The following is a 15,093-nucleotide window of genomic DNA, read 5'->3' as shown; positions in this document are numbered from 1 at the left end:
GGGAATTGTACACATCGTCCTAAATTACAGTTTACCATAAAACACCATAAAACATCAAATTAAAATTATATTTACAAACTTAACAAGATTCCTAACTTGTTTTCCTTGCTATTTGACATTAAATCATTATAAAATTTTCTTTGTTTGTTTTATGTTCAGTTAAGACTCCCACAAATTATTTATATTTGCTAAATTTCAGAATAACAAGATAATTGTTTAGACAAGTATTGTTACTTTTCTAAACTGTAAAAGTTTACGTATATATTTTTGTAGCATTTGATAGAAATGCCTTTTAAATTGATTTGGAGCAAATCAAATTACAATATTGTGTCACATTATGAATGTTGGCAATTAACTCATCAGAAGCTTACATGATAATCTTACCTTTCTTAAGTTCTTTAAAGTAATGTCAGTGTAAACGTCTGATACTGTTTTTGAAAATGAATGTTAGTTTTATCAAATATTTCTGACATTTAGCCATCAGAAATAGTTTAGTTGTCCTAATTTAGATGGAAAAGGAAATAAACTCAGATTTAGTGCCAAACAGAGTAAAAACAAAGTTGTACCCTTTCATAAAGTGTTTAGTATCTGATTTTAAGAGATCATTTGGTCTCAACTGTGCATGAATCTGTTATGGGGAAGGTTTGCAAAGGGCTTCTGTATAAAACACAAAGGAAACAGTTGAGATATGGTAGCCATAGTTACTGTAATTGTCTGCCAAAAGGGAGAAATTTATGTTATTGTTTACTGTGTTTACTGGAATCTATCTACATAAAGAACTGGATGAGGCTGTAAGTGCTTCAGGATATTGGACATTTTATTAGATCAGTGGTCAGACTTGACATTTTCATTTTTATGGTCTTTGACAAATGTATGACTATTTTTATCAACAAATATCTTTTATGATGGCCTGAGTTTTACATTTTCTTTCTCCGTGTTTTCTTTTCAGTCGATGGTACAATTTTCAGTGCAATTTTTCTTTACAATCATTTGGCAAGACATGATTTTAAGAAATATCAATTACACTTTGACGCTTTTACAATTATTTTATTTTGTAGTTTTAGACATAATGAAAAACTAAAAATGAGTCATTAATATTCCTTATTAATACTTTTGGTGAATTGGCACATTGACTGCAAATGAGTTGCTAAGGCTTAGCATTAATATTCCTCTACTAAGTTCATGTCAGATTAGTTTATCTATATGACAACAAATTTAATCTCAGTGTACTTTACAAGACAAGCAGGTCCAGATCATGTTGAGTTATACAGTATCTAAGTCTGCTACAACTGATTTTAAATAAGTTCAGTTCATATAAATAAGTAAGTCCTCCTATAGTTAGAGCCAGATCTAATGATCCCAGTTCAAACCAACTTAAAATACAATACAGTCATATTCAGTTGACCATTTATTGCCAATATGATAAAAAAAAATCTATCCCTGCTGGGTAGAAATGACAGAAAAGACATAAATAAACCTAAAAGTAAAACAAAGAAAAAACACAAGGTTAATGGTATGAACAGATACAAGTAATCCGGTGGTTTGTACGTTGGGGCAGAGTTTTCAGTGGCATGGTGGCAGATCGCAGAAGTTGATCAGTTACATTTCTAGTTTTCCTCAGCAGACTACACATTCAACCTGCCACCTAATAATGGCTATACTTTGTTTAGCTAAGTATAAGGTGCAATTGATGTTTACCACGTGACAGCATATTTTGATCCATGACTCCTTCATTTCCTTTGTCCTTTAAAAAGCTCAATCAGAAGTACTTTCTATGTTCAAGGAAAATGTAATCTATTGATATTATTATTATTACTTTTGTTTATTTTTAATAAATTGAACTGACAACCCTCAATATCTGCATGCATCGTGTTAGGATGCAATTACCTTTACACCCTTCCAAGGGGCCAGACGTCTGGCTTGTTTTCATTAACTGTGTCTTTGTCTCCTTGGTCACTAAAAACCTTATTCTCCAAACGGTATGACTTTTTTTTTTTTTTTTCCAACCATGTTACTTCCCGTCTTGCTGCTTGTCTGTCATCTGCATGACTCGAGGTTTCTCACTCTCTCCCATGCTGCTCTCTATGTGGCCCTCATTGTTGGTTTGCCGATTGAGTCTGGAGCTCGCAGCAGCTGCCGTTCCCCAGCGCTGCACCTGTTCCTGCCTCATCACTCAGGCGTTGATGGACTCCATGCCTTACAAGGTCCCACCCTGACAGAGGGAGTCTGCCCCAGAAAGGCTCTGACCCACACACACAGACCCAGCTCACATGCTGGGTTTGTGCCATGTGGTGTAAACCCATGCTTATTTCTGTCTCAAATTGTCACCCACTCAAACTTTAGGAGATTCAAGAGGAAATCACTAACAGAGTTATAATTTGTTTCCAGATACTTAAACATTACATAATAACAATTCCTCTTTTATTCTTTCTTATCTGTAATTACAGTAAACAACCATCTTTGGGATGCTGTGTGTTTTTGCAACTTAAAGAAAAATCACCGCATTTACTTAGAGAACACCCACAGGGACACTTTCCCGTTTGTTTTACTCCATTATGTCTCCACCTTTGGGAAAAATGTCTGAGATAGATCAAGTTTTGCTGCAGAAATGAAACTCCCTAAACAAACTGTAATGTCATACTGTTGCAATATGGCATGGCAAGCAGACTGATGTGAGCACTTAGTGAAGGAGGCCCATAAAAACAAGATTTGAATCTGCTCCAGTCCTTAATATTTACAGGAAATTGTCAGTGCTAGCCAGTTGAGGGGAAGATGACTTAATCCTTAGCTATAAAAATGTGTGCACACAGGCGATGCTAGCATTTTGTTTGTGGAAGTGAAACTGCATTGTTCTTCTGCTACTTTCTTTGTTAGAGTAAATAGATAGTCTTACAATCAATTTCATCCCCTGATGGCTTCAAATCAAAAATATTCTAGGCTTTCTTGCTTAAAGACAAGCTAGAGAAACGTGTTTCGTCTCAGTTCCAGCTGAATGCACCTCCGAATATTAGTTTTCATTAGCATAAATTTAACTGGGCAAATCTGTTTAAATGGAGAAGGAAAGGCAGCTATTCACAGCTGTAAAAAATACAACACATGCATACCAAAAAAGAGGATAGTTGCTAAGTCTATCATGGAAAAACCATGATAGAAAATTCAAAGCACAGCAAACTGAGTGAAATCTAGAAGAAACGGCTGCGATGTCGTAGAGAGCTGAATGGATTTCAGCATGTGGTAATCAGAAAAGCATGATGCAACTTCCAGAATTCAACGCTTTCGACTGATCAGCACCTCTTTCAGTATATTTAGAATGACTTTTCCATCTATTAATAGTTGATGAACAATTGCAAGGACCTCAAAAGAGACTTGCACTCTTAGACGTTTTATTTATTCAACCAAAGAGATTTTTCAAGCAACCAGTTCTTCATCAAAGTTGCAACAAAAATCTTAACTTATTACCCAATGTTGCAACTCTCCAGTCAAAATTCAGACCACAGTCGACAGTTTGTGACTGTCGACTATTTTGTTCTATGAAATATTGACATTGATTTGCCAAAAATGGACAGCACAGCTTCCAGCAGTTTCATTTGTAACAGAATATGAAAACCATGTCTTATTTTTCTTCTTCTTCAGTTATGTAGTATTTGTTTTGATTTGTCACATAATTTCCCAATGAAATGCATTGAAGCTTCTGGTTGACGTCATGTAAAAATGTCTGCAAGTTGCCTGTGTTTTTGCTGTTAGCTTCTTTACCTCATACTGTAGGTGATTAAGTCCTTCATGACATTGAAGCCGTGTCTCCCAGCACTGTTTGCTTTGCCAACTTTCAAAGCCACTAATCCTGTCTGAGTTTTGGACCACACACACACACTCACACACACTCACTCACACACACTCGTGTACACTGACATTCATCGTTCATCAGGTGCCACGTTGTGTGTGTGCTGCCCTCCCCTATGTTTGGCTCAGAATAATCTTCAGTACACTTCCTGTGGCAGTGTTGATGTGGGGTTTTATGATCCTTCACTGTAATATATGCAGTCTGAAGTCTAAGTCACCTCTCTTGGACCCCTAGCTGTATTATGCAGAGGTAAACACTTCTCTGAGTTACATCAATCATCTATCACTTTTTACAAGAGCTGTGTATAGCAAGATAGCTATATATATATAAAAAGAGTATATGGTTACTTAAAAAACTTTGGTTATAGCTGACTGTCGTACAGCACAGTGTTTTTCTTTTCTTCTCTCCCTCCATCCCTCCTTTCTTCTTTGGTTTATTATATCGCCAACTTGCAAATCCTCAGCTTCTGTTGTAAATAAAAGACTTGAGCACTGGGTATTAAAAGATGCTCTTTGAGATTCATGGATAAAAGGAGGCATGCCAAAGAGAAAGAGGCTCCCGGTATGATGTCCAGAATATGACAGTAGGTGAGACAAAAACAAGAGAAGAAAAAGAGGACAAGAGAGTGAGAGGCTCCAGCTGGCTCTTTTCATAATGAGAGGCTCCCTCTCTCTTCGTGTGTGTGTGTGTGAGAGAGAGAGAAAGAGAGGAGAAAAAAGAAAGAGATGCAGCAGAGAGAGGAGGCAGACAGGAGGGTTTTAAAGTTCGTTTCACATTAACTTTTCAGTAGATGTGGGACTGACACAACCCTCTGGGTCTCCTCCTCTCTGCTTCTGCTGCAGACTTTGGATTCTTTTTCTCACACAGTGTACTTAGCCAGAGCTTTTTTAAAGGAGTTAGGATGCTCATAAATATCCCATGCATTATAGATGTACTGTAAGGGTGTATGTGTGTGTGTGCTTATGTTTTATGTGGGTGTGTACAGGTCACAATCTGACCATATTGTTCCCATCTGCCTTTCTACCCGCTCAAACACACCTCACACACACTTTCCCTCTCTTTAACAAAATCCGATTATCTAGCCTGCATCAGCTAACGAGGCCCCTCCGCCACCGTTCACCCCCACCCCTTCTGTACGCTCCAGTAGCCCCCACTGCTCCTCCTTGTTTCTTTTTCTCACTCTCACACAATATGATAGCCATCCGCCTGTTTCTGTAAATACACAAACACTGCAGCACACACCCACATGCTGCTCCAGGCTCAGATTGGATGGAAGACTCCCTAATTATTCTTTAATTGCCCGTCTCTGTCTGTCCAGCTGCCCCGCGTGTATAAAACACAGAGCGGCAGCCCGATTGGTCAGTCCGGACTCAACGTGTTGCGAATTGCACCAAAAGATACGTCTGAGATAAAAAATAAAATACAATCAGTGAGCAGCAATTTGGTAGAAGAAGCAGGATGTGATGGACTCTGCTGATTTAGATTTTCATGCCTTTTAATTGAGTCCTACCAGACGTCAGCGCCACCTAATCGTCCTCAGTGGGTTGTTTGTTCTGTAAATTATGGTAGCAGTCTTTCACCGAATGCTTCAACTCATAACAGTTTTACATCATTATACAGTAAAATAAAAAAGGGGGGGGGGGCCTTTAACAGTTGTGGAAGTGAGAGTGGAGCGGTTGTAAACCCATTATGTTTGGCAAATTTGCACCAGTGGTTGAAAAATGTTCTTTAATGTGTGATGCAAGAATGAGACACAGATGTTACAGTATTTCCTCCCGAGTTGAAATAGGATTGCTGTAGTGTGACTTGCATGGCTCAAAATCAACTGTCAGCCAATGTGATTTGAATCTTTAATCTGCATCCTCAAATAATCAGTGAAGAGGCTTCACATTTGCTCTGGAAAAGGCTGCATGTCCCTTTTACCCTTGTGCGTTATTGTTACAAGAAGGGTCTTCTTTCCCCTTATTGCATCAATGTTCAAGGTTTTCTGCCAAACCTTTATTTATTTTAATTTTTCTCAATTTATTCTGCTCATGTGACATCAGTGGCAGTCAGAAATACTAAGCGGTCAGGACAAGGTTGTCCAACAGATGGCTCAAACACGAGTGAGGGAACTGAAAATGTCCTTTGCTTTCAGGATTGGTGAAATCCACTCTTTAAGTAAGCTGCAGTATAAAGTATTACAACTAATTGTCAAAGCTTATTTGTCATCTTCTAAATTAAATCATGTTAGTTATTTGTAGCATATTTGCAAACGTTTTTAAAGATTATAATTGGAACCATTTTTTCACTGCTACATGCAGCTGCAACTAGATAGTACACCTTTCAGAGTTTTGTCCTGATTTCTGATCTGCCACTTTGGATTTTAGATGTTTTTAGATGAAGATGTCGCTTCAAAACCTGTAATACAGGTAGATATGGGAAAATAGTTCAACAACTTTCTAGCTTTCGTGCTTTGACAAGCAATTAATTATGATTTTTGATAAAGTTTGAGACTTCCCAAATCTCATTAACGTTTAATCATGTCTAAACTGGGAATGCGGCAAAGTTTTAACCTCTGAAGACCCAACTGGAAGGTTTGCTTGCAGCGAACACGTAAAGTAGCAGGTGTTGTGCTTCCACAGGCGACTCTTCCTCTGCTTATTCTAGGACAGCATGTCCCACTACATCTGGCGAATCATTCTTAAATGAAAATACACTTTTTAATATAAACTTACTGCTCTGCCTGTTTTTGTTACTGACAAGAAAAATAATTCTGCACTCATACAGAACATGAGCACAAACCCAATTGCACAGTTTGAACTTGTCTGTCCACATTTGCATCAGTTAAAACAGAGTTTGAAAACAGCAATCAAAGCAAAGCAGTGTTGTTTTCAGATTTCCTGGGTGGTCTGGTTACAGCATCTCACCACCCAGGCATAGTTTCTTGTAGCATGGGGCTAGCTGAAAAAAGTTTTAGCAAAAGTTGCAATTATTAGTACCATAATTACTGTAAACCTAAAAGAACTCCAATTACTGTATCTCACCTGGTAAAGAGTAAAACATCCTGCACATGTGCCAGAAAGTCTTTTACTTTAATGTTTTGTGTTCGACAATGTGTGTTTTTCCCATGTAGCACTCAACGGGACGCTTAAGCCTTAAGTGCTGTTGAAAAGCTCTGTGCTTCATTTGCTCAAACATTCCTGTACATTTGCTTGGCTCCTTTGTTGTTTGTTTTGGCGTAAAAATAGAGAATACTTTTAGCGGCTTCCCCCCCTTTACAAACATAGGCCATGAGTATCAGTTTGTAAAACCAGTCCTCTTGAGATTGAATAATTTTATGAGGAGGAGTGGGGGGAAAAAAGAGAAGCAAGATTAAAAATAGAGACAAGGGAAGTGAAAAAGTAACCGAGCAAAGTAAGCGAGAGGGTAAAATGTTGGACAGAGAGACGTGAGATCTTTTTATCGAATGTCAGCACCTCACTGGTCTTTGACCCCTCTGAGGTTTGTGGGTTGTGGTGAATCGCAGCGTCTGACCACAGTGGAATGTGTCTCACGAACAACGCAAAGCTAAAATAGTGCCTCATTTTGACAGCACACCCTGTTATCTCCTCCCAAATTTTTTAATGCTCCGTGTCTTCCCTTCTGTTCTTCAGACTAATAACGAGACGTCCATCACTTAGCTCCTCTCATCTCTCTGCAGACATTTTTATAAAAACTCTCTTTCATCCTCTCCTTCTCCGTCTCTCTGCCTCCTTAATAAAACTAGCCTGTCAAGCCGCTACGGTTCCCAGAAGTCTATATTCTCTCCACTCTTGGCAGATTTTCACAACAAATAAATTATTCAGTGGTGGATTTTGTAGTCTAGAAATTGATGGTATGATTAATTTATGTGATCATACAGAATATTGGGTCTGTGTATTTCATTAGCCGTATGCATGCCTGCAGTTTAAATATTAACTTCAGTTTATATATAAGGGTGTTTTTGAAGCGTTTCGGATTAGCTACTTTGGTTCAATGCTTTATTTCATCACAAACACGACTGACTTCTTTAAAAACTTTGGTCTGTTTACCGACGTGTTGAATAAGTCTGACATAAGTAGCATTGACAAGCCCTGAAATTGCACATCTAAATTGGGAACGACAAAGACCGGTCGTGTTTATCGACAGATTTCTAATTAAATATAGCATGATAACTATATTAACCCTTTATAGTACTGCCTTTTTCCTACAGCTTTTTGTCATTTTGATTGAAAACATTTGGAACGTACACATTGTGTTTGCAGGAATTGAGCTCTTTTGCTTCCCCCAGCTCTCCATCCTGTTTCTCAGCAGCTCGTATTGTAATTCAGTCTTCTTGGGGAATAAGTTGTCTGTCCCTGGAGAAAGTAGCCAAGGCCCATTTTGTTCCTCAGCTGCATAGTCGTGCATGGAAATCTGGGGCACTGGGTGCATCCTAATGTCTGTTGAAATGGGAGCACACCAGTCCCAAGGGCTGCACTTCTTCTCCAGGGGTACCTTAACAATGTGGATATGCTGCTCTTGCATTAAAGAACAGCTGCAGTCCTAATATACAGTTTCCAGAACAGATTCGAGAATGATTAGATACTTCAAAGATTTTTCACCTTCTGACATTATCTTACCACCGGAAAGATTTTCCTATATGTCTTTCTTTGTCACTTACATTCTTGCTGTTAAGGTTCAGCAATGTTTTCAAACAGATGTGTTGAAAGAATATTTTTTGGAGAGCTGAAATGAAATTCATTTTTTTAACCAACAATTGGGAAAAACAAATTGTGACTTTTCAAACCAGCCTCACTCTGTGTGAAAACTTAATTAGCTCTTTAGCCTTATAAATAATTGTCAACATGGGCGGAATAGATCTCAAGTGTTGACAACAGGGAAGGTCATCTTTTAAGTCGCTAAGGAGGAAGATTTGCCCACCTGTTTTAAAGAGTCCATTCATTTCTTGGAGGGTTTTCCAGCCTGAACATCCTGTTTGAACTGAAGTCACAGGATCTCAATCAGAGGTCCAAAGACAAAAAAAAAAAATCTAAATGAAGGTTTTGGAGATGCCCAGTCTTTCCTATGTAGAGTTAATGGTGTGCTTTGGAACATTGTTCTGCTACTTACCCAAATACATGTAAGCTCAAGGCCAGTTATCGATTTTCATGTAGACAGCAGAATGCAAGGTTCAATCAATTACAGCAAGTCACAAAGTGGCTGCAGACATCACAACACTCCCACCATGTCTTTTTTCCTAAATCTTAAATATCGTGTCTTTAATAGCTGTAATCAGAGAGATTATCATATTAGCAAAATAAATGCAAGAAAACTTTATTCTGTGTGTAATTAATTTACATAATGTTTCTTTCTTAGTGAATTGAATTACAGAAATAAAATAACCTTTCAATATTATTCAAATGTATTAAATAGGTTTGTGTAAACAGGATGACATGTATAATCAACTTTTTTGCTTTTGCTTGTTTTTTTGTTTTGTTTTTTCCAGTTTGCTGTGGCGCTGTAACTGTGAAGGTGACTCCGAAGGTGGAGGCGGACGGAGGAACAACAGCCAAACTGCCCTGTACATTTTCTGGCACAGCCTTGTCAAATTTTGTTGTTGATTGGCACATTGTAAGTGGATTGTATACTGTGTCAAAATATTTACACATAAGAACCATATTTACATTGAAGTTCTTAAAGTACAAAGCGCACTGTCAGAGATTCTGCTTTTTTTTGTTTTGTTTTGTTTGTTTGTTTTCTTTAAATCTTTTTTAGGAGATTGGTACTCAAAGAATAAGAGTGGCCTATCGTACAATCTCTGGCGAGCGAATGAGCGACCCCGGCACTCCTCTGGTTGGTCGAGTCACTCTGGAAGAAGACCTCACCTTGACCATCAAGTCTGTGAAACCCTCGGATCCAAACAAATACTACTGCCAGGTCACTGCCGGCAAGGACGGGTCTGGAGAAGGCGAAACCATTCTTGAAGTGTTTGGTACGTAGAGCAGTCCTCCTTAACCCATCAAACGTTCCTACTGAACTTCAAAAGTAACTTATGATGAGTTTTTTGTGTCACTTTCAAAAAGGTTTCAAAATTGTGAGATTTATATGAGTGGCCATTTATGGTTGCCTTAACTTAGCCACACCTACTGCATATTGACTTGATTTGAGACATGTATACGTTTACACTCAAGTCTCCTAAATGAGATGTAGTGAGATTTGTTGCAATAGTCTGGACCTTTCAAGAAATTTTTTAGATTTTTATTTATTTTTTTTATGTTATAATTTTAGGCTTTCTCTGATCCCAAATTCCTTTGACAAGTTCCCCAGAGGTCAATTAACCGCAATTTAATGGCACTAGGCATAATTGATGAATAGTTCAATCATACTTGTCACGTCTCATATATCTCTTCCTAATAAGAGTCAAGATTTATCACCATCATGCAAAGGCCTGACCCTGGTGCAGAGCGATGTTTCCCTTCTCGTCCCTTACCATGTAATCTTAAATAAGAAGCACTTACTTGTGTCTTGTATTGGACTTCCAGTTGTTCTTTTAAGGAAATGTATTTTATTTTATTTTTTCAAATACTGAAAAACAACCATGTAGTCATGCAGCATCTAAAAATGCTACATGACTAAACAATAAGATTTTTAATATGCGTGTTATCACAATAACTAGACATTTCTGCTAAATAATATCTGACATGCAAACCAGCAATTACTTTGTGAAAAGGCATCAGGTATGAGATTCAAACAGTAACTTTGAGGGAAAATATTATAGTGTGAGTGTATAATAGTTTTTAATCAAAAACGCTACAATAACACGACACATTACAGCATAAAAACATAATACATAATGTAATATTGATTATCACGCTTTCTGATAAAAATCACAGGCATAATATTGCAACAATAATGTAATAGCACTTATTTATTGTTTATGCTCATACCCAGGATTTAAGAGTGCCAATCTATTACCAATATCTGAATAAGCCTCAGAGTAACCCTTCTATGCTTGAATGTGTAACTTTGACTACTGCATAGCCACTAAATCTGAATACAGACAACAGAAAAGAAGGAGTTAGAGGAGCACAACAGAACTCTTTTGCTTAAAGATCTTTGGCTTTACTGTGGTGCGGTAGATGTTGAATAAAATTGTCTCAAAAGCCACTATATCCAACAAAATCACTCTGTAGCAGCATAAAACTTTATTTGAATTTTAGAGAGTGAGTGAAGTCGCGACAGTTCTTGATTTCAAACAGACTCGAAACATTTCCAATCAGACAATATTTTTGAAAGCAAGGGAATAGTGTGTTTCCCATTGTCTGAGGACAATGGGACAGTGGGAGGACAATGCTGCATTTCTGTACTCTACACATCTGGAGAAAACATCAGCCACTCCTGCACTTTCTCTGGCATTTTATGAAAAAGTCTTTAAACCATCGGAATGACTTAAAAATCCTACTGTTTAAAACATTTGAATACCGCAATACTTGTTACTGACTTTTAACTTCATTTAATTTTCATTTATTTTATGCTGGCCAAGTTTTCATAAATTACAGAAAACTAAATAGTTTTTTGCTGAAAACATTGCTTTTTATGTGGGAGGGACGAGAAGATAAATCTAGTTACACTGCTATTGTCCAGAATATAAACAGTTCTCAAGGGAATTTGGAACTGTGTTACAAAAGAAAAACAACTCTCAGTTTCCCATTCCCTTGGCCTGCCAGTACTTTTGGAGAGTCCTTGAGAGGGTAGAGGGATGAAGGGCAGAAACTCCATCTGGAGGGTTTAATTTCCAAAAAAAAAAAAAAAAAAAGTCTCTTTCTCTCCAAACACTGAAACCCACCAGTGGGTCAGGTGTTATGGACAAGGAGGGGATTGAAAATTGTAGATCTCGGTGAAGGATTGAGAAAAAGAAACGGCTGCAGGAGGAGATAAAATGACCTTGGACAAGTCAGCTTGGGAATAAAACAGAGAAACAAACGGGGGAGCTCACACCTGTGGCTGAATGTGTGTGTTTGTGTTAAGCAGGGAGTAGGAAGTGGGAGTTTCTTCCCTGTCTGACCCTTATCTACGCAGATGAGCCCGGTTAGGAAAGGAATAGTATGAGCAAGGTTATTTGCTACGAGATTTAATTAACAAGGTCAGAGGGCATGAGGTTTGAAATACAAATATGGAAAGTCAGTGATTGTGAGCACTTGCATATCACATCTAAAAACCCCTTTCTCTTGATGAAGGGTAATGATTAATAGTTGTTTTCTTTTCCATCTCAGTTGCTCCCCAGACACCAGTAATCCAAAAACCGTCTCAGGCCATCTCAGTGGACCAAGAGTTCAGCTCAGAGGTTTGTATTTCATCTTGTGTACATCTCATCTTACCTTATTTTATTTCCTCTAAATACATTTAGATTTTATGTGTATACACTGTGAACACTTGAAACCCCCAGTAAAATCCCTTGTTTGGCCAATAAGGCTGATTCTGATTTAGATTTTTGTTGGATTCTAAAGTTTTATTTGTAGATGCACCTATTACTGTAAAATTTTAGAACAAATTTGATGTATGTGATTCCAGAAGCCTGGAAACAGTCAAACAGCTTCATGCAATGCTGAGAAATCTTAACATTGCGTTGGATGGTGATTGTTATTATCCAAGATTTTAGGGTTGTTGTTTTGTAATCAAATATTCAGAATGGAATGTAAACGACAAAAAAAAATCCTCCTTTATTTAGTTTTTTTTTTTGTTTGTTTGTTTTTCATTTTCCTGGCGAAAAAACTCATTTTTTTGTGTCTTTGTTTTGAGACAGTGGCCATTATTAGAGTTGATGTCACAAAATAGCTTAAGGACAGAAGCGATGTATTGACATGACCATTAAAAGTCTAATTTAAGTCCAGATGAAAATTTGGTATTGAAAATAGCTATTTTGTCTTCCTACAGTTAAAGAGTGTTGTCAGTGCACAGCGTTAGTGTTAGGGTATGATGCACTCTCAGACTGAAAATAAGATCAGATTTCTGCATTTCAAACCGTTTCTCACCAGCCAGAGCTGGACAAGTTGAAAAACGTCCAAATCCTGTCAGCAAGTAGTTTCTCAACTGATATCACATGTAATTTCTGTTTTCTCGAATTTGAATCAGGTCGGCGCTTGCGAAGCAAAGAATGGATTCCCCTCTCCAAGGATCATTTGGTTCAAAGACAACCAGCCTCTTCCTGAGATCAAAGACAGAAAGGAAAGTATGTGTCCTCTGGATGATGGAGCTTGATGCTGTTTCGCTAAAGACACTCAATGGCATTTATGTCATGATTAATGGTTTTACTAATCTCTGACAGAGACCTACATGGTTCTTACTTCGGTGAGGGAGACTACGGGTCTTTACTCCATAAAGAACACACTTCACATGCGGCCGACGAAGGCCGACAAGGACTGTATATTTCATTGTACTGTGGAGTACAGCCTGGCAGGAGAGAAGAACAAGAACATCCAGAAGAAGTCTGAACCCATGAAAATTGACCTTAACTGTGAGTGAAAATCTGGGAGCAGAATGTTTGAGTGAATACAGAAAGACTTGTACTTGGGTGTTTTTAATGGGGGTTTGTTTCATATTTTTTTTAATAGAAACACATTTTCAGCAAATTTAGATTTACTTGTTAACGTGACATGACTTGCATTTGGACAGTCGTTCTGCCTCAGACATGTAAACGGCAGATAACAAAGCATTTTCCAACAATGATTATGTTGCTTCCCAGCAAAATAATATAAATAGGATAGTTAAAAATGCTAAATTGCCAAAGTTCCAGTTAGAACAGAGAACAATAAATTTGAATTCTTGCCTCAATTTTTTTTCCAGTATTTTGACTGGACTGTTGTAAGACATAATACTTTCTTCGAAACCATTCAGTTATCGTACTGGCTGTACGATAAGAGTAAGTTGTTGCTGCTTTTAGGCACATCTCCACCCTATCGTCTCAAGTCCTTTGCAATGTGTAATAGGTTGTCTTCCATCTTAGCCCTGGGCAAAGGACATGAAAGGAGTGGACGAAAACTGTCTTTTTAGTAAAAACAATTTTAGGCACAGTTGTTGGTAAACTGTGCTTAATAAAATCCAAAGCAAAAATAGCCATCTACCTGGTTAAATTAGAGCATGCCATGCTTCCCTCTGCTGAGGAGGGCTTATGACTATTCTGATTCCATTTGCATTGGTTTAATCACCATGGCATTTCTCTACCTGACTGACCCCTAACCTGAGGGTTAAAAAGCATGTAAAAGCATGTCCAAATATCTTAGGTGCTGTTACAGACAATAATTATCTCAACTCCAACGGTTGTAGATTGTAATGTAATGTCATGCTCGTCTTTTATGTAAAGTATAAACTGTTGCTTTAACCACTGATTGAATTTTCACCTGCTCCACATCTGCTCTTGTCGTCATCCAGATCCTTTTGAAAAAGTTATGTTTAATCTGTTCAACCCAGCTGTGGTCAAAGAGGGTGATAATGTCACCCTAAAATGTGAAACGGATGGAAACCCACAGCCAGCGTTTGAGTTTTCAAAAGATGTATGTAAACACGTCAAGACTATCAATCTTTCACATAAAATAACTTAACATCATATTTACCTGGCTTCATCACTCAGGTGTTAAATCTGTGATTCAATTTACAGGAAAAGAATCTTCCTGGCGCCGACGGTTCTCTGATACTGAAGAATGTCAAGCGTACGGATTCCGGTACATACAAGTGCTCTACGTACGACTACGACGCAGAAGTGATTGAGAAGTCAAACACCACGGTCCTTACTGTCAACTGTGAGTGAGACACACACATACACAAATGCACATTAAGTACAATGCATAAAAAGAAATAATTTCAACCTAACAGTGAATCATTCTTTTAAGATTGTATTTATTTATTTTCACATTTGAGTCATAAATCCTTAAATTAAAAAGTCTTGCGTGGAATTAGCGATAATAAAATCCTTTCAGGGTTTCAATATCTGCTTCACTTCTTCACAGTTCATCTGCTACTTTAATGCTATCTCCACCACAGTGTCTAATTTGATCTTATCACACACATTAAGCTTTGATAGCCTTGAAAAATTCTTAACTCTGGCTTCAGAATTGGATTAAATTAAGAGTAAGTTTAAGATTCAATACTCTGTTATGTACTGTAATTTCTGGAGTCTTATTACATGGATGTTAAATGGATGAGCAGGTTTCTTTATTTTAATCTTTTTCCATACCCCCTCTGTACCAAACCCCAGGTTTCAAGGTGTCTCATTC

At 37.7% G+C, this 15,093-nt stretch overlaps 1 protein-coding gene across 2 annotated transcripts in view; it reads left to right on the top strand.

The window, feature by feature from the left end:
- Positions 1 to 15,093, top strand: part of bcam (basal cell adhesion molecule (Lutheran blood group)) — a 63,202-nt gene that overhangs the window by 35,789 nt on the left and 12,320 nt on the right. For both annotated transcript variants that reach the window (XM_014975537.2, XM_014975615.2), the window contains exons 2-8: positions 9,330 to 9,454; positions 9,599 to 9,815; positions 12,097 to 12,167; positions 12,956 to 13,052; positions 13,149 to 13,337; positions 14,252 to 14,373; positions 14,478 to 14,619. In XM_014975537.2, coding sequence (XP_014831023.2) covers positions 9,330 to 9,454; positions 9,599 to 9,815; positions 12,097 to 12,167; positions 12,956 to 13,052; positions 13,149 to 13,337; positions 14,252 to 14,373; positions 14,478 to 14,619 — 963 coding nt within the window. The remainder of the gene's footprint in view (positions 1 to 9,329; positions 9,455 to 9,598; positions 9,816 to 12,096; positions 12,168 to 12,955; positions 13,053 to 13,148; positions 13,338 to 14,251; positions 14,374 to 14,477; positions 14,620 to 15,093) is intronic.

The sequence above is a fragment of the Poecilia mexicana genome, unplaced genomic scaffold (genome assembly GCF_051168715.1).
Source record: "Poecilia mexicana isolate PSO_F unplaced genomic scaffold, ASM5116871v1 scaffold_16, whole genome shotgun sequence".
NCBI lineage: Eukaryota > Metazoa > Chordata > Actinopteri > Cyprinodontiformes > Poeciliidae > Poecilia > Poecilia mexicana.
This window is presented reverse-complemented; position numbering and strand designations above follow the sequence as displayed.